This window comes from Coenobita brevimanus, chromosome 4 (genome assembly GCF_032717465.1).
Source record: "Coenobita brevimanus isolate Jiangsu-jjx chromosome 4, ASM3271746v2, whole genome shotgun sequence".
In the NCBI taxonomy this organism is placed as follows: domain Eukaryota; kingdom Metazoa; phylum Arthropoda; class Malacostraca; order Decapoda; family Coenobitidae; genus Coenobita; species Coenobita brevimanus.
The window spans coordinates 32,697,457-32,724,350 of record NC_136957.1 but is presented as its reverse complement, the minus strand read 5'-3'; the positions used below and the strand labels follow the sequence as shown (position 1 = coordinate 32,724,350).

At 42.7% G+C, this 26,894-nt stretch overlaps 1 protein-coding gene across 1 annotated transcript; it reads left to right on the top strand.

Annotated features, from left to right (window-relative positions):
* Positions 1–25,840, top strand: Acsf3 (Acyl-CoA synthetase family member 3). The gene is made up of 13 exons (XM_080269877.1): positions 1–95; positions 7,590–7,721; positions 12,639–12,769; positions 14,642–14,769; positions 16,188–16,241; positions 16,296–16,437; positions 17,907–18,063; positions 18,683–18,883; positions 19,861–20,006; positions 24,239–24,369; positions 24,885–24,987; positions 25,319–25,497; positions 25,640–25,840. The coding sequence occupies exons 1-13, from the start codon at positions 1–3 to the stop codon at positions 25,838–25,840; spliced, it is 1,800 nt and encodes a 599-aa protein (XP_080126003.1).
* Positions 25,841–26,894: the final 1,054 nt, after the last annotated feature.

Below are 26,894 nucleotides of genomic sequence, written 5' to 3'. Positions count from 1 at the left end.
ATGTTCGAGTCCATATCAAAGAAGTTCTGTTTGATCAGTCCTACCATCCTGTTGGCTTTGGTCGCTATATTTGTAATATGCTGGGCCGGCTTAAGGTCAGATGATATTAACACTCCAAGATCCTGTTCCACTCAAGATGATTTTAATTCAACCCCATGTAATTCGTACACGTGCCCAAGATTTCTGTGCCCTATGTGCATAGTCACATACCTACTAGATGGATAGATGTGCATAGTCACACTCCTACTACTGTTGAACTCAAGCAACCATTTTTTACTCCACTCTTGAAGTTTCACCAAGTCCCTCTGCATAGTTTGGATGTCTTCAAAGTTGTTAATCTCCTTAAAAATTTTAGTATCATCAGCAAACAGAAGAGTAGGACATTCCAACTCCTCAACCAAGTCATTTATAAACACTAAAAATAAAACCAGACCAAGTACTGATCCCTGGGGCACTCCCGAAGTTACTTCCAACTTTTCTGACTTCACTCCTCTAATTTCCACCAACTGTACTCCGTCACATAAGAAGTCAGTTATCCACTTTAATAGCTCACCCTCTACTCCAAAGGCTTTTAACTTAGTCAATAATTGTATATGGGGTACTGCATCGAAAGCTTTCTTACAGTCTAAATAATTTATGTCTACCGGTGTTTGACGATACACTGCAACTGTCAAGCTCTCCATGTAGACCAGAAGGTTAGTTAGGGTACTTCTTTGTCTAAGACAGTGTTGTTTGTCGCTGATTTGGTAACTGTCTTCTAAGTGCTTTACCAACTTACACCATATCATAATCTCACATACTTTACAGAGCATACATGTCAAAGCCATTGGTCTGTAATTCAGTGGATCCAATTTATCACCTTTTTTGTAAATTGAGCTCACTTTAGATGTTTTCCCCAGAACTGGTACCACATCTGTGTTAATAGAACTATTTATAATCACTGAAACTGGTAAAGCCAGCTCTTTATGACACTGACAAAAGTTTAGGGTGTATACCATCCGGCCCCATAGCTTTGTTAACCCTTCGAGATTCAAATGACAATTTTGATGGTCGTTTCAAATCCAACCTCGGAGATTCCGATGACGCTTTTAATCGTCATTTTAAGAAACTTTTGTAAAATGTTCACCATAAATTGCGTTTACACGTTATAACAAAGAAACTCGAGCATGATGTCACGGAATGGTTGTGCTATATGTGGCAGGTACTGCACAGCTGGTGTGACTCATAGCTTTGTTTCTTTATCACTTTATTCTTGGTGCATATTTTTCTACAGCAAGGTATAAAATTTTCGGTTTTTGCCTTACTTTAACTCATCACTTTGACTTTTTATTTTCTTTGTTTTCCGTCTTTCAACATATTACGATAAAGTACAACTATTCTGCTTCAAAACAACACCACAACCAGCATCCTATCATAAAAAGTGTATTTACAATGACTGATCAAAGAAAAAGATTGCAAAGTGAGTATGAGGCTGAGACAAATAAAATTGTGCATCTCTTTCTTTTCACATTACTGGGCAATAAAATGCAAAAATTACAATAATCTATATATCATTGTAAAGATAATTGATTGTAGTCTTGCATGGTTTAAAACAGATTTACATATCTTCATGTTTTGTTTTGTTTTGTTTTGTTTTGTTTTTTCTACAGAAAGGTTTAAAATTTTTGCTTTTTGCCTAACTTCAACTCACCATTTTTTGGGGGGCGCGGTAGCACAGTGGTAGCGCGCCGGACTCGTAATTGGGGGATTGCGAGTTCGAGCCTCGCCCGGGCTGCCGTGCCGGGAGTGGTAGCTCGCTCCTGTAACCCTAGCGGGGCTATATAGTCCAATACAGGGCTTAGCTCGGGGGAACTCCATTTCTCCCAACTCACCATTTTGACATTTTATTTTCTTTGTTCTTTTTTTAACATACTGCGATAAAGTACTACTATTCAGCTTTAAAATGACACCCAAACCAACATTCTATCATGAAAGTGTATTTACACAGAACAATCAAAGAAAAATATCAGTCCGTGAAGATGTGGGAGTGGCTGACTCTAGCACAGACAATCTGCCTGGCCCAGAAACCTAATAAGGTTAACATCCAGTGTTTTCAGGAGCTCCTCTACCATGCCAATAGTAACCTTAATGTCTTCAATATTTGGACCATTGTAGGCAATGTCAAAACTTGGTATATCCTGCCAAGACTTTTCAACAAATACTCAATGAAATGCTTTATTGAATTCACTAGCTGTCTCATAGTCATTCTTGGTCAAATTGCCATCACTTTTCCTTACTCGGAAAACATTTTCATTTAGGTTAGTTTTACTGTACTTCTTAAATAACTCCAAAAATATTTTGGGTTTACCTTGATGTCCTCACACAGCCTCTTATTAAAATCATTCTTAGCTCTCCTTATGGCACTTACTGTTTTGTTCTTCTCTTGTCTGTACTTCTTCACTCTTTTGTATGTCTTCCTTGCTTTAAGTCTTTTCCATGCTTTTTCTTTAGCATCTATTTGATTTTTCACTAGATTAGTAATCCACTTTGGTTAACGTTCTTAGTCCCATACTGCATCTTGGGCACAAAGTCCTTAATTAAATCATGCAAGATCCTCACAAGCATTTCATTCATTTCATTAGTTGATTTGTCAGCAAAACTCTCTTGCCAGTCTACCTCTTGACAATTTTAACCTGATGCCTTTATAATTTTCTTCATGAAAACAGTATTTGTAAGAATCATTTTCACTTCATTGTTCAGAACCACTATCAACTACAGTCAAAGAAAATAAATGCATGATGGCAATTTCCTAATTGAGAATGTAGACTGATATTTTCAACATCTTGAATGCTTGTAGAGAAAACCAGATCAAGTCTAGCAGTGTTATTGCCATCTATATTACATGTGTGTCCAGGTACATGTTGGTACAAAAAACAATCGTTTATAGTGTCCAGGAACTTACGTGCATCGATCACGCTGACCATTGCTCATAACGGTATTTGATTCCCATCACACTTCACCATAATTAAAGTCTCCACTGAACAAAACTTGGACCTCCTTATTCATCACTTTATCTAATTAGGTCACACGGAAGATCATTTTTTACTATTGTTTGAGCAGGAGGGCAGTAAATTGTACCTAACAGAACTCTACTGTGTATATGCCAAACTGGATAAACTAATTACAGTACATCCCCACAGTACGAGAGTTCCGAGTACACGATCCCCCTTGTACGCGAGGTCCTTTTTTTTTTCTTTTTTTCTCTCTCTCTCTCTCTCTCTCTCTCTCTCTCTAATTGAACTCCTTGTAAGCGAGACGGGCAGTGAAGAGTGGCCAAAATCTGGCGTTACCCCGAGTACGCGACATTGGCCCCCCAATAAGCGATAACGGTAGCCTACTCTCCACCCACCTTCAGTCATATTCTTGTTGGTTTAGTTAAGCCATATCCTTGCTGATTTACCTAGTAAAGCCATAATCTTGTTGGTTTACTTCACCTTAGGTAATATGTCTTAGATAGTTTCCCTGTATAGTAAAATACTTATATCTGAAAAGCATCTCAAGGGTTGCCCATAAAGGGGGGTGCTGCCCATATGTAATTTTTCCCATAAGTTTATGTATTCACAGTATGCGAATTTTTAGTACGCAACGTCCTATGCCGCCCATATAGGCGCGTACTAGGGGGATGTACTGCATTATATTATTACAAGATGCTTCGACCAGGTGAGGCCAATGAGTTTACATCTAAGAGGGTCATGTTTTGTGTTCATATGCCACTCAGCAGCAAGTAAGCTTGGTCACCCTTACCTTAAATTTCAGTACTGAGTAGCCTAGCCTCAGGCCCCTACACTCATGATAAGGGTAACAAGGGCTGGATAATAAATGGCATGGGAAGTTTCAGAGCCATGCCAAAGTGGTCAAGTTATTACCAGTTATTCAGAAAATTATGTTCCCTGTCATGAGTAAGATTTCTGGTAAAAATCTAGGAAGAGCCTCATTCACAGATGTTGAAAAGTTTATGACAATGATTTTCATCAAAGAATAATTCATGTATGACACCCAAATTCTGCTGAAATAACTTGTAAAAATTATAATACCAAACCTATGACCTGCAAACAATGCTCTCGTGGGTAGGGTATGTCTCATTAGGCTAGGTTTGTGTTAATGTAACATAATCATTATTTTGAAAATAATGTGCTACATCCCCACCCCACACTGCCACAGGCTCCAACAGCAATAGTTCAGTATAGGAAGGACGTTGCCTAGTGAGTTGTTCTTCCTATGGTCAGCCTTTTGGTGCACAGCACACAAGATCAACTGAGATGAAAATAGACACTGGCTTCTTAAAGTTCACTGTCTTTATTTTCCAAATAATTACACTTAATGCTTTCCAACTTCACCGTTTTCACAATCACTGGAGCTATACAGACTTTACTGACTGGAATACACTTAATGCTTGACAACACTTCACTATTTTCACAAGTACCGAAAATATACACACTTCAGTAAGACTTCACTGTTTGCCAACAACACTTCACTGTTTTCTACAAGTACCGAAAATATATATACAAACTTCCCTCACGCTCAAACTGAACTGAAAACAGACTAAACTTGCTCTAGTCTCCTTCCCTGCCTTATATATGCTTGCATTGTTCTAGAATTATATACATTTTTCCACAGTTCTGGTGTATTCCAGATAGAGAGCACTGTTACCAACTCGGAGACAACCAAAACATGCAAGTTTTCATACATTACATAACACCGTAAATTATTTAGCATACAAACTTAAATAACATAATTTAACAATCACATAAATAAAACATTATTGAGAAAAAGAGCATAAAAATTAATGCATAACTTACAAAATAACTACACTCACAAACAGCAGGCAAAATGGCAACTCTGACTCATACCGGAATTAGCTACCATTAACATCGGGAAACGTCGAGAAACTGCTCGATTACCTAACTGGCAAATCTCGCTTCTTAACAAATGCATTTCTGTAACTTTAAGCTAATTGCTTTGATAATCTGGCTGTACTGAAGAACCACATTATGGTATACAGGCATGGGAGGTACAGACAAGGAATCTACATGTGGTGGCACTGTGCACCCTGGGTGAAGCAGCTGCAGCATCCACTCATCATATTTCCCCGAATCTCATCATGGGAAGGACCCAGGTCCTGCCCTAGTGAGGCACTATATACCACGGGGAGGGCACAAGTTCCCTTTTGGGCATAGCCTACTGTATGTACTGTACCTGTAGGATGGCCCCACAGAAGCAGTTAGTTACCTGAGGTCAACGGGTTTACTCAGCCAATTGACTGGGTTTAACCCTTTAACCGCGGGCATTGTTTTGCCCCGACTGGCCTCTCCCGCGGGGGTTCCAGCCAAAATGTAAACAAACTTTAAACCTTTATAACTCTGCACAGAATAAATCTAGAGCGAAAAATAAGACCATTAGAAAGTACTAACCTTCGGCTTTGCAATGATGTAGGTTTCATGATTTCGTTGAGTATCACTGGATTGAAAGTAAATGAGAATAAGAGTAAAGTGATGAAGTGTACGAGGTTGATAGATGGTAGGGGGATGAATATAGTTTTGAATGGTGAGTTGCTTGAGGAGGTAGATTGTTTTAAATATCTAGGGTCACATGTTGCTGTGGATGGAAGAATAGATGCAGAAGTGAAGTTTAGAATTAATGAAGTAGGAAAGGTGCTGGGAGGAATGAAAAAAGTGTTTAAATGTCGTTCGCTTAGAATGGATGTAAAGAGAAGGCTGTATGAGGGTGTTGTGGTACCGACTGCGTTATATGGGGCTGAAACATGGAATATGGGTGTAGCAGAGAGGAAAAGTTTGAATGTAATGGAGATGAGATGTCTGAGGAGTATGTGTGGAGTGACGCGTATGGATCGAGTGCGAAATGATGAAGTGCGAAGGAGAACTGGAGTTGTTCGGGAGATGGCTGGTAGAGTTGAGCAGAGGGTGTTGCAATGGTTTGGGCATATGGAGAGAATGGATAATGAGCGATTGGTGAAAAAGATAACTAGATCTGATGTGAGAGGTGTAAGACTGAGAGGAAGACCACGAATAGGATGGATGGACAGTGTGAAGAGAGCGCTGGATGCGAGAGGGATGTCTGTTGAGCAAGGAAGAGTGGCTGTGCGTGACAGAAATAAATGGAGAGAAATTGTGAATGAATAAGTGATGACGCAGCCCTGAGGGGATATTCTCCCGCATTTGGTCTGATCAGCTAGTCAGGTCAGGTGCGGGTAAGGGGATGGGTCTGTTATGATGTGGCAGGGGTAAACCAGTTCTGCTGTCGGGCCCTGCTGTGGATGTCACTGCTTGCATTGCACAGTTGACCCTTGTGCGGTGTGATGCGGTGAGGATCTGTCCGTTCTCCCCTTTGGGGCTAAGATGCGAATGAATGTGTTTGAATGGATGAGTAAATGGAAAGTGAGTCGTCCTGTCTCGGCTACCTCCCTTTCCTTGGGGGAAGCAGCCTAGGTATATAGATAGATAGATAGAATCACTGGATGGGCAGTGCCGTTAGAAGCGAGCGATCTAAAATCACTATTTTTCGCTCACACACCATTACCAAATGCCAACCTCATTCTGATAATAATACTATAAACATATATGAACACTGCACATACGTTAAACACCCACTCTGTGTTCACTGGGGCAGGTAAAAGGCACTGTAATTGCCCGCACTTCACTGCCACATCGGTGGTGTTGTAATCACTATTTTTCGCTCACACACCATTACCAAATGCCAACCTCATTCTGATAATAATACTATAAACATATATGAACACTGCACATACGATAAATACCCATTCTGTGTTCACTGAGGCAGGTAAAAGGCACTGTAATTGCCCGCACTTCACTGCCACATCAGCGGTGTTGTAATCACTATTTTTCGCTCACACACCATTACCAAATGCCAACCTCATTCTGATAATAATACTATAAACATATATGAACACTGCACATACGATAAACACCCACTCTGTGTTCACTGAGGCAGGTAAAAGGCACTGTAATTGCCCGCACTTCACTGCCACATCAGCGGTGTTGTCACTCACACAGCTTGACAGATACTGATGCGTGTTGGTCAGGGGTGGGGTGGGGGGCCCGGGGGGTGGGAGGAGGGAGGTGGGGGTCATCTGGAGTGAAAGAACTTAATAGCTACTCTCCCTTGAAACAATTGGCGCATGGAAAAAACGCGCAGTATTCAAAATATTCACAAACATTCGAGAATGACACCCGCGGTTTGGTCCAGTTTTTGCAATGTCATTCTGGGATGACACCCGCGGTTAAAGAGTTAAGCAACTCCATCAGCTTCATTCTACACAGTGGCAACACAGAACTGTCAAACTGTAAAGGTTATAGGTACCCTTCAGTAACTCCTTTGCTACTTGGTTGCTCTCAGAAGTACAGTACAATTAAATAATCATACAGCACTATGCTTATCATCATTCTCAGTGGATTAACCTCTTGCATTTGTCCTCAGGGTTGATACGCAATGATAAGAGTAGCAGTAAGACGAGTGTGCCTTGCTTCCTCCCTCATCTCTCCATACTTCAGCTATATACAGTGGCAACACAGGGTAGAATGCCGGGCAGTGGCAACCAGTGGCTCTGTGGTACCAGTGTTTCGCAAGGCACTTCAGTATGGGGAGAAGGTGGCACTGACAGACCAGCACGGAGAACACACTTATGCACATATACACAGACTCAGGTGTGTAGCTACAAGCATCCAACACCTCCAATTCAAAATTGTCTCCTACACCACAGAGTCTTTCAATGTAAGAGTTACTTCAAAATGTGTGAAAGAAGCATATAAATGTCAAACAACACTGTAATAATGGTTTAGGGGTAGAGAGGGGCTAAGGGTGAGGAGGGGTAAAAATTCAGTTTTGGAGTTCCAGGCAAGGATCAGTGACAAGACTACAGCAGATGATTGCACTAGGAGTCTTCTTTAACTGGACACATATACCAATATCCATTTAAATTACATGCATATAAATTGACATCTCTCTATCTTGATTTCTAAGCTGTAGTGAGGGATTAATACTAAAATATGATACTAAATCCTTCTTTCCTTCCATCCTCTTGTGTCTTTCTTTCCTTCATTCATTCCTTGTCCTTCTGCCTACAGGTGACTTTACACTCCCTCTTGTCTTTCTTTCCTTCATTCTTTCCACTTCCTTCTGCCTGTGGATTTCTTTACACTGAGTGACAAGGCAGATGATATCCTGTACACCAGGAAACCATATACTATGCTGGGTGGTAACCAGAGAACCAAATTTTGGCACCTGGTGTAGTGGGTAATTAAGGCTCCCCAGTTGGATTGAGCCCTTGTAGGTTTATATCCATAGGGTGGTTGAGGTTTATTGCTCACGTAATGCCACTCAGGGATGAGTGCGGCTGGTCACTCTCATCTTAAATGTCAGGACCAATTTGCCTAGCCCTGGGCTCCTACACTCCTCATGGAGCAACATAGGATTGGATGATCTATCTATCTATCTATTGCCAGATGCCTCAATCCCGTTTGGGGTGGCCACAAACAAATCGCCTCCAAGTCGCCCTGTCCCCCGCCATTTCACTGCCCTGCTCCCAACTCATACCCCCCTCTCTCATATACCTCTCCACCCCATCCCTCCATCTCATCCTCAGCCTCCCCCTCCCTCCTCCCCCCTCCACCTCACTCGCATACACTCTCTTCGTCAGTCTTTCACCCTCCATCCTCTCCACATGGCCAAACCACCTCAGTGTGTTCCTCATAACGCTTCCTATCACATCCACATCCACACCACAACGCTCCTTTATATCCTCATTCGTCAGCCTGTCTCTCCACGTGACTCCACAGGCTCCTCTTAAATAACTCATTTCCACTGCTCTCACTCTTGACTTGTGTCCTTCCAACAATGTCCAAGCTTCACTTCCGTATGTTAGAGTTGGTATCACAATACTGTCATGTAGTAACTTTTTCACTTCCATGCTCACTTCCCTGTTTCTTATCACTGCTTTCAAGGAACCAGCAACCTTTCTTCCCTGCTGTACCCTTTCAAGCACTTCACCCTCCAAACCTCCATCTTTACTCATCACACTACCCAAATACTTAAACGTACTCACATTTTCCAATTCCTCACCATCTAACCTCGCTGTACATTCACTAACTTCACCTCTCTCAAAGACCATCACTTTACTCCTCCCTACATTCACCTTTAGGTTCCGTTTCTTACACACTCTCTCAAACTCATCCACCAAGCCTTGCAGCTCCCCTTCGTCTTCACTCAACAACACGGTATCATCTGCAAACAACAGTACAGGGAGTTTCCAAACACTATCCTCTCTCACCAGGGCCACTCCAACATCCACTACCCTACCTTGTACCTCTTTTATTACCCCATCCATGTACAGATTGAACAACCAAGGAGACATGACACATCCCTGTTTCAAACCAACTTTCAAAGAGAAAAATTCACTTAGTTCACCATCCACACGCACTGCAGCCTTCGCACCATCGTACATACTCTTCACAGCATTCAACAACCTCCCATCTACTCCATATATTCTTAACACTTTCCACAATCCTTGTCTATCCACCCTGTCATATGCTTTCTCCAAATCCATGAAAGCCGCATACAACTTCTTTCCCTTCTCTAGAAACTTTTCCACTAAAGATCTAAGAATGAATATCTGATCTACACAACCTCTTCCCTTCCTAAAGCCTCCCTGTTCTTCTCCAACTAATTTCTCTGTTCTTTCTCTAACTCTGTCTATAAGTATCCTACCATACACTTTTCCTATTATACTAAGAAGACAAATGCCCCTATGATTACCACACACTTCTTTTTCCCCTTTTCCTTTGTACAAGGGAATAATTATACGTGACTTCCAATCCTCCGGGACTCTATCTTCCTCCCAGGCCAATCTGCACATCTTCCACATCCATTCTACTACTATCTCTCCCCCATGCTTCAGCATTTCACCACACACTCCATCAATTCCTGGGGCTTTCCCCGATTTAACTTTCTTCATTGCTTCCACAACTTCTATCCTACTGATTTCTTCCTGTCTTCTCACCTCCCTCCTCCCAGCCATTCCCCAGCCACTTATACTCACATTACTTCCATCCTCTACGTTCAACAATTCCTTAAAGTGTTCTCTCCATCTGCTCACTTTTTCTCCCTTCTCCACTAGTAATCTACCATTTTTATCTTTCACTCCCCTGCTAACTTCACTTCCACCCTGTCTTACTCTTTTCACTTCTCTCCAGAACATTTTCTTACAGTCCTTCCACTTTACACTCAAATTCCTTCCAAATTCCTCATCCACTCTCTTCTTACTCTCTCTTACTAATCTTTTCACCTCTCTCTTCCTTTCCACATACAGTATAACTCTCTCTTCCACCTCTCAACTTCTTCCACGCCCCTATTTCTCACCCATTCATTGTATGCTTTCTTCTTTTGTGCCACAGCCTGTTTCACCTCTTCAGTCCACCACGCTGTTCCTTGCACCCCCCTCCGCCTTCTCTTCCTTCCACACACCACATCACATGCTGCACATATTTCTTCTGTAAATATCTTACACACACCTTCCACATCTCCCATCCGCTCCAATTCATATTTGCCCAATCGTTCCTCCACTTCTCTCTTATACTCTGCCTTTTTCTCATCCTCTTGTAACCTTTCCACTCTCCTTGCAACTACTCCTTCCTCTCGTCTTTTCCTTCTTCTATTCCTCCATCTCACTTGCATCCTAATTCTGGCCACCACCAAGTAGTGGTCAGAAAGTCCACTCCCCCAACCTCTATACACTCTTGCATCCTTTACACATCTTCGCATCCTTTCATCCACACACACATAATCAGTCATTGCCTTCCTTTCATTCAGTTCACCACCCACCCTTCTCATCACTCGCCATGTATACCTGTGGATCATTTTATGCCTGAAGAGGGTATTGGCTATCACCAACCCCCTCCCAGCACAAATGTCCACTAACGCACTCCCATTCTCATCTATCTCGGCAGGCACACCCCACTCACCAACTATTCCATCCACCTTCACATTACCAACTTTACCATTCATATCACCAATCAAAAACACTCTCTCATTCCTTCCAAACTTTTCCATGCACACTTCCACATTTGTCCAGAACTCCTCTCACTCTTCTAGCACGATCTTGCGTTGGCGCATACACACACACACAATCGCCCACATTTGTATTCCAACTTTCAACTTTACTCACACAATCCTTGACCCAACTGATCCATGATGATACTAAACAGCACAACCTCCAAAATTCAAACATTTGATTTCCCAAAACATCCACTTTCAAAAATATTTTTTCATGCAATGGAAGTGTGTTGATATTATCTGTCCTTACACAGTCAGTGCATATCTGAAGACAAACTGTATTTGTGGACAAGTATAAGAAGATTTTACTAATACAATGTACCATATTTCATTGCATTTACTGCTTATAGAACTGTAGGTTTCTTTTTTTTTTTTTTACATAAATTTTTCATACTTATCAATACGAATCTGCTTTCCAAATACCGGTATTCCACTTTCAAAAAAAAAAAAAAAAAATCTGGAACCAAACATTTCAGATTTATGAGTTTGTATTGTACTAGGGAAAGCATAACAAGCTTCAGTACTGAGTCATTCTGCCATTAAGCTGTGGTAAATAAGCTGTTTTTATTTTCATTTTTGAAGGCTCCAACATGCTTGCATGTGTCAGCCTTGGTTACCTAATGGCGGCCCTCCGTGCTGCTTGATCCATGGCAGCCTCCCTGTTTAGTCCCTTAACCTTGAGGTCACACATAATGACCTCATCCCACGTCTTTTTGGGCCTACCCCTCGCAACCCCACCCCCAATATTAACGCTTCTCACATCATGCACCCAATTATCATCCCCCATCCTCTCCTCATGCCCAGACCATCTCAATCTACCTCTCATCACAACACCAATGCACTCCAGTTCCATCCTACCTCTCAACTTCCATTGTAAACCCAGTCCCCCCCAGGCCTTGCCACTGGGACGCACTGCACATCCACCTTATAATTGTCATTTCTATATGTTCGAGCCTGCAAATATCCTCTTCCCTTACTGCCCAGGTCTCGCTACCATACAGTATTACACTCCTAACGCATGCTGCATACAAAGATCCCTTAGCACATAGGGAGAGCCCTCTCAACATCAGGAGAGGCAACAGCTCCCTGAACTTCATCAAACTACTTCTCACCCTGGCCACAGAGCTATAAAAGGTCAAAAGTATGACAAGCTAAAGTGAATGAATCTTAGACACATGCAGCACTGTAGATGCTGATTTGCTCACTTGAAGTCTATGATATCTGCAGGCAAAATGATGCTAAACTATATGTGAAACACCTACAGTTTAAGTGCTTTCAGTTCATGGCTCACATGACTTGGGTGATGCAGAGTGTGGTGGCACATCATGGTGATGGTGGTGGTGATGATATGATGAATGGTCACTGGGATGATGATGAAGTGGATAATAATGATTGTAATGATGGTGTTTGTGATCATAATGATAGTGTTGTTATTACAGCAGTGGACATATGGTCTGGCTGATGGAGTGTGGTGGGACACGATGTTTATGATGATGATGATGTTATCATTGCAGTGGACACCTGGCATGGTTGATGCAGAGTGTGGTTGGGCATGATTCAGTGCAGCAGCGAGTGGCAGCACTGTGCCCTAATGATGTGTCTTACGTCATCACACAATGGGCAACATGGATGGCTGGACATGTCGGTTAGTTCACAAGAACACTCAAATTTCTGTATCACATTTACTCTAACCTGGGTAGTAATAACAGCAGTAGTAGCTGTAACCCCATCATCATCTGAATGTTAACTCAGTGAACTGCAGGCTGAAGTTTCCCCTCTTCTGCCACCCACCAGCCTTGTTTAGGGGGAAAAGAAGGGCACTGAGGAATGTTTGTATAACTAGTCATTGGAGCTGTGTAGTTATATCAGTGCCACCACAGGAAGGTATTCCTCTCCAGCACCACTCTAACATGGGTGCTGGGGAAGGATGCCCTCATGCAGTGGCACTGATATAAATGGGCAACTCCATTGACCAGTTATACAAACATTTCTTAACTCCCTCCCTATCCATCAGGAGGATGGTGGATTGTAGGAGAAGGGCAGCTGCAGCCAGCAGTCCACCAGGCTCACATTAAGATGAACCTGGGGCCACAACAATAATAACAACCCCTTCACCACAAGAGTTCTACCCTAAAGCTACATGAAGTCATCTGGAAGGGGAGGGTGGGGGAATCACCAGTTTAAAGATACAGCCTTATTTAATATTTCAACACAAGAGCTCTCCTGCAGTGACAAAGTCAACAAGCAGTAGCTAGAATACTATTGTAATAGTTGCAAGCCCAGACTCATCTGTATGTAAACATGGTGGACTGCAGGCTGAAGCTACCCTTGTGCAGTCCACCATCCTCCTTGAGGGGTTACGGTGGGAACCAAGGGATGTTTATGTAACAGTGGAGCGAAGACACCCAGTTGTATCTGTGTCGCCACATGAAGGCATCCCTCTCCAGCAGCAGGTTGCTAGAATAAAATAAAAACTACATCTTTGTAATGGAGGGGTGAAGTGAAACAAATTTAAAAGAGATCTACAATATACAGTAGTTTGTCCACCTTAACTTGGTGGCGAGTTTTGTCCCTTTTGCAGCGTATATTCCAGTGTTTAAGAGCAGAATATGATAGTGTGACAGCTTGTATCTGTTCGATAACACTTCTTCATGACAGGCACCTTCGTACAGTATTAATCTCTTGTTACAGCTAAGCATTGATGGTGGAGAGATGGCAAATTTAGGCCTAGTTAATGTGAACAGAGTTTGGTTTTGTGTTTACTGGCAGACCTCATGTTTTCAGCAATATGGCAGCACTGTATTTACCCAGCTGCTGTATAAACCTAGTTTTAGAATACAAAATCTGAGTTGAGCACATATTATTGAGTCTTCATGTCTGCATTTACTCAGTCCACTTTTGAACACACACATGCTCCTTCCTCACACAACCACCTTTTCCAGGCTGTTCCAAATATATATACCTGTACTTCTGTTTGTTAATTAACATTGATATTACGGTACTTGGTATCTGTTCTTCCTCAGCTGTGTTTATTAAGATTTGACCAGATGGACATCTTTATAGGAGACAGTAGAATGTAGATAAACAGAGAAACTACTGAACATAGTTTTTCGATTATAGACACTGCTTAAAACTTGTTTCTGCCTATTAGCTGTATAATGAAAACTGTGCCATTGTGTTGACTTGGTCATGTGAAGCAACTTAAAATGAGGAATCATCATCATCCAAACCCTCTTTCTCATCAAAGCATGGAGTGAAGCTCCATTATTATAAAAAAAAAAAGGGGGGGGGGGTGCACCTAGCAAAGTCTGCCGAGTGAAAGGGCGACACTCATTCATTCACTGTTCAAGCCCCTGGAATCCTAACTTCAGCTCACAGGCATAGACATCCACACTTAAGCACTTCATATTATCCATCAGCTAGGGTCAGTCTGATAACTATCACATCACTGGGAAGAACAGGAGTGGGAAACTCTTTCACATGAGTGAGGATTAATGGTAATATTTCATCTGGCCAGCGGTGCCCCTGTACCCTCGCCACCCACCCTCCGAGCTGGAGTATTTTGTGCGGGACAGCGAGGCAGCCATTATCGTCACAACCTCAGAATATGCCAACAAAATCAAGCCCATTCTCTCCGGACAGCAGGTTAGAACACACTCAACCATGCTTTTGCAGTTCCCAAGTCAGAGTTCCATTCCTGCCTGTAAACATGATTTGTGTGCTTGTATGTGTCACCCATGTGGAAAGTAAGATATGTGAACCCTGGGGGTAGGGTTGCAAAAGGCAGACTGAAAAAAAACAGGGATGAGGTTATAGAGTGTGACCTCAGGAATAAGAGTCTGAATAGGGAGGCTCTCAGAGATCGAGCTGCGTGGAAAAGCGCCATTAGGTGACCTTGGCTGATACATGCCAGTATGTTGGAGCCTTTGTAAATGATACAATGTGTCAACCATGATGTCAAGATTGCAGCTTTCCATGCTATATAGCCTGTGGTAGTGTTTATGCTCAGTCCTTCAGCCCTAAGCATAGGTCATTTTATTGAACGCCTGGTGGTCTAGTGAGTTTAGGTACTCCAGCTGGATGTTACCCACAGGGCTCTACTACGAGGGATGTTTGGGGTTTATTGCTCAAGAAATGCCGCTTACTGGATAGCAACTGGTCACTCTTGCTGTATATATGTGGACTGAAGACCCCAGCCCCTTAACCCCTAAAGACTGATGTCTGATGGTCGTCAATTTCGGGTTCTGGTACGTAAAGTCCTAATACTGACAACTGTAGACAGGCTATAAAAACATTTTTTTTTCCCTTTCATGCTCATTTCTTCAACGTTTTTCATACCTAGGCACATAATTAATATTGATTTTAGTGATTTCTGTAAGGTTATTTGGCAAAAATGATGTAAATGTATTTTACAAAATTTTCCTGTTTTTGTTCATACCCAAGAGGTGACATTTTTTCATCTTGATGGTCAATAGTGCAGTAACCATTAGACATATGAGAGGGAAATATACATTTTCAGGTGTGTGAATTCAAGCTTTTGAAATCTGTTAGACCAAAATTTACCTCTGTGAAAGTTGAAAAATCAGACCCCGAAATGCGGCTGGGGGGATAGTAAGGGTGGGAGACTTACAGTCTTTAAGGGTTAACACTTATTAAGGAGCATTACTGGATTGGTTGATGGATAGGTGGCCATTAAAAAATACTTTTTTGGGGGGTCGGGGATCAGATTATAACTGTTTTATCTTAATAAACATTTCATAATTCATTCTTGCTGCCGTTTTATTATTTTATTCAGCTAATGGGTGGGTTATTTTCTTTAACAACTTCGGCCTGCAGATAACATATTCATTTAATTCATTTTATATTTTATTTTAATTACATTCTCATCATGATCATATTCAGCTTAAGATAACATTTTTTTATCTGGCTGTATTAGATATAGCCTTAATGGCCCCTTCAATGCCTTTCTTGGATTAAAATAAATCACCTGGTAATAGCAAGAATGAAGTAAAAAAAGACAATGACCTGAATTCACGAGTTTAATATACCTTTCATTTCCCCAGGTTATCATCCTGGAGGACTTCTTCTTTAAGCCATCAAGTACTGCGGAGGACCTGGTTCTCACCACAGACCCCTCCACTTCTACCTCAGATTCCTCCACCCCTCCTCAGAACTCCACACCATCTCTGGACCTTTCCGCCAGTCCCCCATCCCCCGTACCTCTGGAGAGCACAGAGGGAAGGGACAATGAATTTTATGCTGTGAGTGATGCAATGATACTCTACACCAGTGGCACCACAGGATCACCCAAAGGTGCGATTACACGTATTGTTGTTGTTGTGGCCTCATGCTTATCTGAATGTGAACTCAGTGATCTGCGGCTAAGTTATTCGTTCTTCCATCCATCATACTCTTTAGGGGATGGGGTAAGAGTTAAGGGATGTTTTTATGATCAAGTAATCTAGCTGCCCATTTATATCAGTGTCACCATTTGGCGTCTTCCAGCCCAGCTGTATGGGTAACAATGGACATTTAGAAAGCTTACTGTGAACTTGCAGCAGAAAACAGTTCTTTAGTACAGTATAGTACAATATATACGACAGTGACTGGAAGGTAACACGTACATTGTAGTCCATCCATCCATTTATCCCTCTTGTTACCTCCATCAGGGGCAATGGGATGTGAATCTAGGCAATTGATTGACATTTACATCAAAGGGAGCAACCTTTCCTGTATGCCATTATGTGAGCAGTAAACTTAAACCACCCCTAGAACCTGGACCCCTACTGAACACACCTGCCTGAGTGCTGTAACCCACCAGACCACCAAATGTCCAGTTGTTTATGATGGTATATGGTTATAACTGAGCACAGTATGAAATGCCATTAATATTTGCAGATGTACAGTTCAGAGCTTCAGCTGTGCTCTTAATTCAGAGTTTCAGCTTTGCACATTTGCAGTTGCTGATCACCGTATATGACTAATTCAGATGAGCGACCATCTGGGCTGTGACTTTTACAACTGCTTTACTGTGTGTAGTTACACATGTTTGGAATGGAAAGTTGTCTAGCCTAGTAGTAGTAGTTCCAACCCCAGGCTTATCTAACTGTGAACCTAGTGAACTGTATGTCAAAGCTGCCCTTCTTCTGCAGTCCACTGTCCTCCTCTCAGAGGATTGGGAGGAGACTGAAGGGTATTTGTATAACCAGGCAGCTCTGCTGCTCAATCATATCGGTGCCAGCACTTGAAGGGACCCCTCTCCAGCACTAGGATTTTTTTTTCTTTTACGTGTCCAACTTTGGGCATAGGGTTCACAGCCTGCTCCCAAGGCCCAGTAGTCCTCCTACATACCATACACCTGTATATATCACCACTTCGGCGCTAGCACCCATCGTCCATATTGAATACATGCTAGGGCTGTCTCATGCAGGACTGGTGCATTGGTATTAGCGGGGGTATTTTTACGACTTGTCGGCGGGTCTTCTGGTATATGAGTAAAGTCTGTTTTTATGAAATTCAAATCCTTAAATTGTTCCTTGCCCCAGCGGGGATTTGAACCTGGGTCCGGTAGGACTGCAAGCCATCTCTCTACTGATTGAGCCACCGCCTCCCCCAAGTACATACTGATAATTACTGTCCCTCTTAACTTTCCTGAAATATGTATTTCTTATTAGTTTTTTGCTCCTTTAGCAGTGGGAGTTTGGGAGATAAGTAAGGATAATCATGATGATATATTGCTATTGCTGAATATGTACTTACTGATGTATATTGCTGTGTTGCAGGAGTGTTGCTAAGTCACTGCAACCTTGCATCACAGGTGTGGTGTTTGCATCAGGCATGGGGCTGGAGTTCAAGTGACACATTACTACACTGCCTGCCCCTACACCATACTCATGGCATTGTTAACGCACTCCTGTGTCCCCTTGCTGTGGGTGCCAGGTGAGAGACAGAGAGACAGAGGGAGAGATATGATGGGGGGGTTACGTTTATAATTGAAGAGTTGAGTGGAAGAATGGGACTTTAATGGATTGGTGTTGTGATGATGAGGGGTGTATTGAGATAGTTTGGGCATGTGGAGATGGAGAATGATAATTGGGTGTGGAGTGTGAATGTTGGGGGTTAGGTTGCAAGAGGCAGACTGAAAAAGACCTGTGATATAGACTGTGACCTCAGGGATTAGAGACTGAATAGGAAGGCTGCCAGAGATCGAGCAGCATGGAGAGCCACCATTGAGTGACCAAAGCTGACACATGCAAGCATGTTGGAGCCTTTATGAACATCACAAATTATACGAACTACTAGCGGGGGGGGGGGAGAGAGAAAGAGAATGTTGGAACCATTATGAACATTACAAACGATACAGACTACTAGCTGAGAGAGAGAGAGAGAGAGAGAGAGAGAATATGATTCAACTTAAGAAGATCTCTTTGTCCATTCTTTTATAGCTAGGTGCCTTAATCCTGGAGGGGCCAGTCTCAGACAAATTGCCTCCATATCACCCTCTCCTAAGCCATCAAGCAGCGCTTCGTCTTGTACGTAACGTTAATACTTTCCACAGAGTGGTAATGTTGCCGCAATTCTCCCCTGGAGAGGTGTGGAGTCACTTGCTAAGCTTAGACATCCCAGTGCAGGCAAGAGTCAGTATATTCATGGCTGTCCCCACCGTGTATGCAAAGCTGCTTGAAGAATATGACGCACACCTGGCCAAAACCACACGTATGCAGGAGTATGTGCGCGCTGTGTGTAAGCAGAACATTAGGTGGGTACTAGACAGTATTTGGCCTATATCATTTTAATACTGACACAGTTTGTATCATTAACAGTGAAGTGGATGCTGAGGTGTTTTATGTCGAATAAATTACCGTACTGTGAAAGTTATGAAACCTTAACACTGTCTTGCATGTTATTTATATTGGCTTAATATCAACATAGTTTGCATTATACATAAAAGAGGATATGGAGGTGTAAGATGCAGAACAGTTTTGTAAGGAAGAACTGCTACAAAACTTTGTATTCCACTTATAGGCCATTATTGCACCCTGTCCCAGTCTTCTACCCCTACAATACACTCCTACCCATGCTCTACTTTGCTGCCTCTGCTGTACATTCCTACCCATGCTGTACTGTCCTGCCTATGCTTCACTCTCCTACCCCCTCTATACTTTCCTACTCGTACTATACTCTCCTACAATACTCCGCTCTCCTTCCCCCACTATACTCCTACAATTCTCTGCTCTCCTTCCCTTACTATACTCTCCTACTCCATTATTATTCTTTTTCTGTCTGCCCTCCTGTCTTCCTATCTTTCTCATCTTTCCTATCATGTTTAATTACTCTTCTTTGAACCTCAGGTGGCTGTACTCTGAGTGACAAGCCTTATGGTTTTCTGTGGACCAAAAAACCATTTATAATGCTGGGTGGTAGCCATATAATTAGATAACATTGTGACAGGAACCTGCTATGGTGTCTGTTAACTGGGCAGAGAGAGAGAGAAATGGCATCCATCCAGGAACCAAATCTCCACATTCTGCACCAGATCTCTTTGTGAGGCGGCGTCTGCCACAAGGAAACATCGGTTCACTGTACGTGACTGCTCTGTAGGGATGGTTGCATTCCTGCAGTCGATAGGTCTGCTAGATTAGACAGACCAGGGTTAACAACAACCCCCACTATACTGTCCTACTTCTTTTCTACTCTCCTTCTCCTACTATACTCTGCCACGTGTATGTCCCCTAGACTGATGGTGAGTGGGTCTGCGGCGCTTCCCACACCAATACTGGAGCGATGGCAGCAGATTACTGGCCACACACTTCTCGAGCGCTATGGGATGACTGAAATTGGTATGGCGCTCTCTAATCCTCTCAAAGGAACACGCAAACCAGGTGAGATGTACATGTGGGCACACACATACACAGACATAGGCATGTGTACACACGAGTAACTATGTATTGTAAGGAAAGATACCAATATTTCTTCTCCAGAGTAAATGTCAACTGTATTGTAGGGCAACACTGGCCAATATTAGAAAATAAACTAGTCATCTCAGTCCTTGAGTCATGTAAAGTTTCACGCTGGTCTTTTATTCCTCCTACAGCATCCCTGGATGACTAAATTAAATGTAGGGAAGCTTCTCTTTGTGAAGAGTTTGATAGATGAAGTTGTTAGTCCAAGGCTCATTTGAACAAGAACCTGGTGAACTGTACGCTGAAGTTACCCATCTTCTCCCAGCAGTGCACCATTCTCTTGAGGGATAGGAGGGAAGTGTGGGACATTTGTACAATCAAGCAGTGGAGCTGCCTAATTATATTGGTGCCACCACATGAAGGCATCCCTTCCCAGGACCTTAAAATAATTTGATGGTGTTATAAAAGGGATGTTTATATTGTGTATGTGTAAGATCTGTCATTTTAACCCTCTCGGGAATGATAACACAAATTGCGTCACATCAGAGTTGAGATGAAGAGTAACTGATGACGAAATTTGTGTCATTATCAGTTTTATCATTATCAGCATATGACAGGGTGGATAGACAAGGAAAGTAGAAAGTATTAAGAATATATGGAGTAAATGGGAAGTTGTTGAATCCAGTGAAAAACAGGTATGAGAGGGCTAAGGTTCAGTGCATGTGGAGAGTGAAATGAGTGTATTTTTCTATTTGAATGTTGTATTGAAGCGGTTGATAATGGGAAAGCAGCTGGGGTTGATATGTATGCAGAGATGCTTAAGTGTAGCGGAGAGAGTGGAATGAATTGCTTGTTGGAGATATGTAAGAAGGCATGGATGAGTGAAACTGTGCCTGCAGAGTGGAAGAAGGCTGTGATTGTACCCCTGTACAACTATAAAGGTGAGCGAAGTGAGTGCAAGAATTATTGTGGCATAAGTTTATTGAGTGTGGTAGGGAAGGTATCTGGAAGAATTATTGCAGAGAAAGTAAGAGAGATATCAGAAGTCCTAGTGAGTGATGAACAGGGTGGCTTTAGGAGTGGCAGAGGATGTGTGGACAAAATATTTGCAGTGAGACAGCTAGTAAAGAAGGCTTGTGAGAAGGACCATAAGGTGTTTATGGCATTCATGGATGTGGGAAAAGCATATGACAAAGTGGACAGAGAAGGATTGTGGAAAGTTTTGCGCATGTATGGTGTAGAGGGTAAGCTGCTAGATGCCATCAAGAGTTTTTATGCTGGTAGTGAAGCATGTGTTAGGGTTAATGAGCATCAAAGTGAATGGTTCACAATCGGTGTGGGCGTGCGACAAGGTTGTGTGATGTCCCCATGGTTGTTCAATATATATATACAGTATATGGATGGGGTGATGAGAGAAGTAAAAACATGAGTAATGGAGAGAGGGATGGCGTTGGTAATGAATGGTGATGGATGGAATATCTCAAATTTGTTGTATGCTGATGATACAGTACTGCTCACAAGTACCGGACAAGAACTTGATAGGCTAGTGCAGAGTTTTGCTGATATCTGTAAGTGTCGTGCCTTGAGAGTAAATGTAGAAAAGAGTAAAGTGATGGTTATTGAAAGTGACTCCCAGTGCGATGTGACAGTGAATGGAGAGAGACTGGAATTGGTGAGAGAGTTCAAATACCTGGGTACAGTGATAGAAAAGAGAGGAAAATGTGCAAAAGAAGTGGAAAGTAGAGTGACACAAGGAAGAAAAGTAGCTGGTGCAATGAAGGCCTTGATAAGAAACAGAGGCTTGAGTGTTGCAGCTGCATGAGGCTTACATGAAGAAGGGTTAGTGCCAACTTTGGCATATGGATGTGACTATGGTGTGGCATGAAAATGAAAAGTCAAGAGTAAGAACAGTGGAGATGGGACTGCTGAGGGATGTATGTGGAGTACAGGGAGTGGATAGGATATAAAATAATGTGATTCGTGAAAGATGCGGAGTGAGGAAGTTGGTGGACACCAGAATTGAAGAGTGTACTGAGATGGTATAGTCATGTGGAGAGAATGGACAACAATAGAGTGGTGAAAAAGGTATATCTGAGCGAATTCGAAGGAGGGAGGAGGCGAGGTAGGCCAAGGAGATGGTGGAGAGATATGGTGGATGAATGTGTGAGGAAGAGGTTTGGAAGTCAGTGAGGCTAGGGAACTGACAGGAGATCGAGCTGGTTGGATGAATGTTGTGAGAAGTACATGATCAGGGATTTTGGCACCCCTTTTTAACACAGCAGCATCTGGATTGACTCTATCGGATACGATTATGTGAAGCTACAGAATGTAGTGAATGTTTTTGGCGTATCTGATAGAGCCAGGATTCCGGGGACTTGCATGATGAGTGAATGGAAGTGTGGCCCATTGGAGTGGGCAAATTTGGGCTGTCTGGATATTGCTACTCCTTACCCTGCCCTAGGGTGGGAAAGGATGTCCGGATGATGATGATGAATGTTGGATTGAAACAGGGATGCGTCATGTCCCCATGGTTATTCAGTCTATATATGGATGGGGTTATAAAAGAGGTACAAGGTAGGGCAGTGGATGTTGGAGTGACCCTAATGAGAGAGGGCAGTGTTTGGAAACTCCATGTACTGTTGTTTGCAGATGATACTGTATTTTCAGGTGAAGACGAAGGGGAACTGCAAGACTTGGTGGATGAGTTTGGGAGAGTGTGCAAGAAACAATGTAAAATTAAATGTAGGGAAGAGTAAAGTTATGATCTTTGAGAGAAATTAAAACACTGAATGTACAGTGAGGCTGGATGTGGAGGAAATGGAAAATGTGAATGCATTTAAGTACTTCGGTAGTGTACTGAGTAAGGATGGAAGTTTAGAAGGTGAAGTGCTTGAAAAGGTACAGCAGAGAAGAGAGGTTGCTGATTCTTTGAAAGCAGTGATAAGAAACAGGGAAGTGAGCATGGAAGTAAAAAAAATCTCTGCTTGATAGTATTGTGATACCAACTCAATCATTTGGAAGTGAAGTTTGACCTTGTTGGGAGGACACAAGTCAGGAGTGAGAGCAGGGGAATTGAATTATTTGAAAGGCACATGTGGAGTTATGTGGAGAGACTGACTGACAAATAAGGAAGTGAAGGAGCATTGTGGTGTGAATGTGATAGAAAGCTACAGAAAAAATACATTGAGGTGGTTTGACCACATGGAGAGGATGGAGAGCAAGAGACTTACAACGAGAGTGCGTGCAAGTGAGGTGGAGGAGAGATGGAGGGGAAGGCCAAGGATGAGATGGAAGGATGGAGTGGAGAGGTACTTGAGAAAGGGAGATGTGAGCTGGGAACAGAGCAGCGAAATGGCGTTGGACAGGGCAGCGGAAAGGTGATTTGTTTATGGCTACCCCTAATGGGATTGAGGCATCTGGCAATAGACAGATAGATAGACCAGTTTTAGGCAGAAGAGATACTGATTAGGCAATTTTGGACAAAAATATTCTCTAAAAATTGAGTTTTAGCATGAAGTGCGTCAAACCTTGGCGAGTCATAGGGGAGGGTGTCTATTTCAAGGCCAACACTCTCAGATACTTGGTGTCCTCTCTGCTTTCGGTGGTGGTGGTAGGGGGTGCTCGGGTGATTTTTGGCAATTTACTCAGAAACTATTGGTCATATCAAAATTCCAAAAATGCCACAAGAAAGTTTGTGAAATTGTGCATCTAGACATATACTTTGCTCTTGCACAGTATGGGCAAAATATTGCGCTAGGAGGCTTGGAGGCTACTTTTTCTCTGGAACTAGTTTATTCTCACTGCATTTTGGTACTTTTACTCATCAGTTTTGTGTGTTTTTATTAGCTTATTTTATAAACATTAGCAAAAGTGATGGTATACAATTTATACCAATGTAACCAATTTCTGGTGCAAATAAAATCCATGGGAATGTATTCCTTTGTGCACGGTTAGAGGCTTCCTTCTCTTCATTCTCTCTTATCACATCACAGAAACTTATAGAAAACTTATGGTCCTCAAGTGGGTTAAAGTCCCCCCCCCCCACAGGATTCATTGGTAGATGGTATCATATTAAAAGGTATGTTTATATTGTACTTTATATGTACAGTATATACAGTACAGTCATGCACATGGTAACACATAGCCTAATATCAGTGCTTATACCGAACTCTATAAGTGAGGTTTGTCATAGTAATGTTTCTCCCATACAGGGTTTGTTGGGATCCCCTTGCCAGGTGTGGAGGTGCGTGTTGCTCTGTTCCAGCCAGGCCAAGACCAATACCAGGTGGTTTGTGAAAGCACCAGTCAAGGAACAAAGGTTGCACACAATATGGATGACCAGGTGGGTGGACATCATCATCATCAATAATGTCTTGCATTCCTTTCAAATACAGACTGGGTTCACTTTCAGATGAGCCTGGGGTTGCAACTACTTTACTTCCAGTTTACAGGACCACTTTAATGGAAAAAGTTGTGATACTTTGGAGCACATACCTTCCTTATAATCAGGAATACCTGTATTATAATGATAAAATGGGGTGAGGATGAAGATGATCCGACTATCTATTTATGGCCAGTTGTCTTAATCCTTGAAGAGGTGGTCACGACAAATTGCCTCAGTGTTATCTTATCAGACTGGCCCCCCCCCCCTCTTTCTTATGCCTCTCCACCCCATCCTTCCATCTCATCCTCAGTCTCCTCCTTCCCCACCTCCCCATCATCTCACATTCACTGTCTTAGTCACTCATTCTCTGTTCTTTCCACATAGTCATAATATGTGGTGGTACTTCTAATGCTTTGTAAGATATCCATGATGATGATAATGAAGATAATTATATGCTTATTTTACTCTTCTAGATTGGTGAGCTGCTAGTGAGAGGACCCAATGTGTTCCGAGAGTACTGGAGAAAACCCGAAGCAACACAGAAGGAGTTTACATACGACGGCTGGTTTAAGACGGGTGAGGCATGGACATGGGGTTGTTGACAGTGGTGTTGTGGCCCCCAGGCTTATCTGAACATGGTGGCATAAGGGACAGACAGGCTTCCCTCTGTAACTTAAAGTCACTCGATTTGCTATCTGATACATAGTTACGAAACACATAGAAGATGTGCCTGTGGGAAGTAGCCGGAATTCCATTTGAATGGCAAGAGAATGAGAGTATGGCAGTGGGAAGACCTTGGTTAATTCTCATTCCATCAAGTTTTTTCTCACTCTTTACCCCATCCATAAGCGAGAAAAAGTGTACATGGTAATGAAAATGATTGCACCTTTTGCCTGTCCTCCCACAGGTGACACAGTGCAGTACACTGAGGGGTCATATCGCATCTTAGGCCGCACCAATGTGGACATCATCAAGAGTGGCGGGTTCAAGATCTCAGCTTTGGAGGTGGAACGCCGGCTGTTATCTCACCCAGCCATATCAGATGTGGCTGTGGTGGGACTTCCAGATTTTACATGGGGACAGAAGGTAAGTTGTGTGGATGGGCACAGTTTGGCTGGAGTTCACTTCATTTTATTTTGTTAGGTTTGGTTTGTTTTTTTGGGTTGACATTCAGATGAGCTTGGTGGCACAACAACAACCTCAGTGTGTTTCTGTTCCTCTCCTACAGGTTGCTGCAGTGGTGGTGTGGAGTGGTGAAGAGGAAATGGACCCTGTGGAACTACGTGCGTGGGGAAAGGAGCGCATGCCACACTACCAGGTGCCCTCAGTGCTGGTGGCTTGCCCGTTACAGCTGCCACGCAATAACATGGGCAAAGTCAATAAGAAACAGCTCCTAACTCAGTTCTTCCCAGAGGCTTTTAAGGCGTAGGTCAGTGTAGAAAGTTGCAGGTGGTTACAGTGTATTTGTTCTGGCATGACAAAGTGACCCACTTCTATCAGGTGACAATACAGTAAACCCTGGAATTGTTGTATAGTACTGTATCGTTTATAAAGGTCCGAAAGTGCTTGGATGCATCAACCAAGGTCACCTAATCGTGACTCTCCAAGCTGCTCGATCTTTGGCAGCCTCCCATTTAGTCCCTTATCCCTGTGGTCACTCTCTATGAACTCGTCCCAGGTCATTTTCAGTGTGCCTTTTCCAACCCTACCCCCGACAGTCACGCTTCTCACTTTTTGGACCCAATTGTCATCTTTCTAAACTTTTTGCACCCAATTGTCATCCTTCATCCTCTCTACATGCCCAGACCATCACCAATACACCCCAGTCCCATCTTTCCTCCCAGCTCTTCAGTCATAAACCTTACCCTCCAGGCCTTGCATTCACGGACGCACCACACAGCCATCTAATCACTGTCTTCTGTATGTTTGAACCTACAAATATTTTCTTCCTTTAATGCCCAGATCTCACTAACATGGGGGGTTGGGGGAGAAGCAGCTCCTTACTCAGTTCTTCCTGGAGGCTCTTAGTGTATTGATTGGTGTGGAACATTTGAGGTTATTATAGCACATTTGTTCTACCATGACACAATGATTCAGTTCCATCAGGTGAAAACAAACTATCGTAGCAGGTGGCTGAATTGGTAGAGAGGTGGCCTGCAGTCTTAATGGACTCAGGTTTGAATTTTGGCTGGGGCAAGGAATAGTTTATGGATTTGAATTCCATAACAGGCAGACCTTACTGATCTACCAGAAGACCCGCCGACATGTCATAAAAATACCCCCACTAATAACAATTCACCAGTCCTGTAGTAGACAGCCCTAGCATGTATTCACTATGGTTGGTGGGTGTTAGTGCCAAAGTGGTGACATGTAGAGGTGTATGGTATGTAGGAGGACTACTGGGCCTTTGGAGCAGGCTGTGAAGCCTATGCCCAGAGTCAGACAAAAAAAAAAAAAAAAAAAAAAAAAAAAAAAAAAAAAAT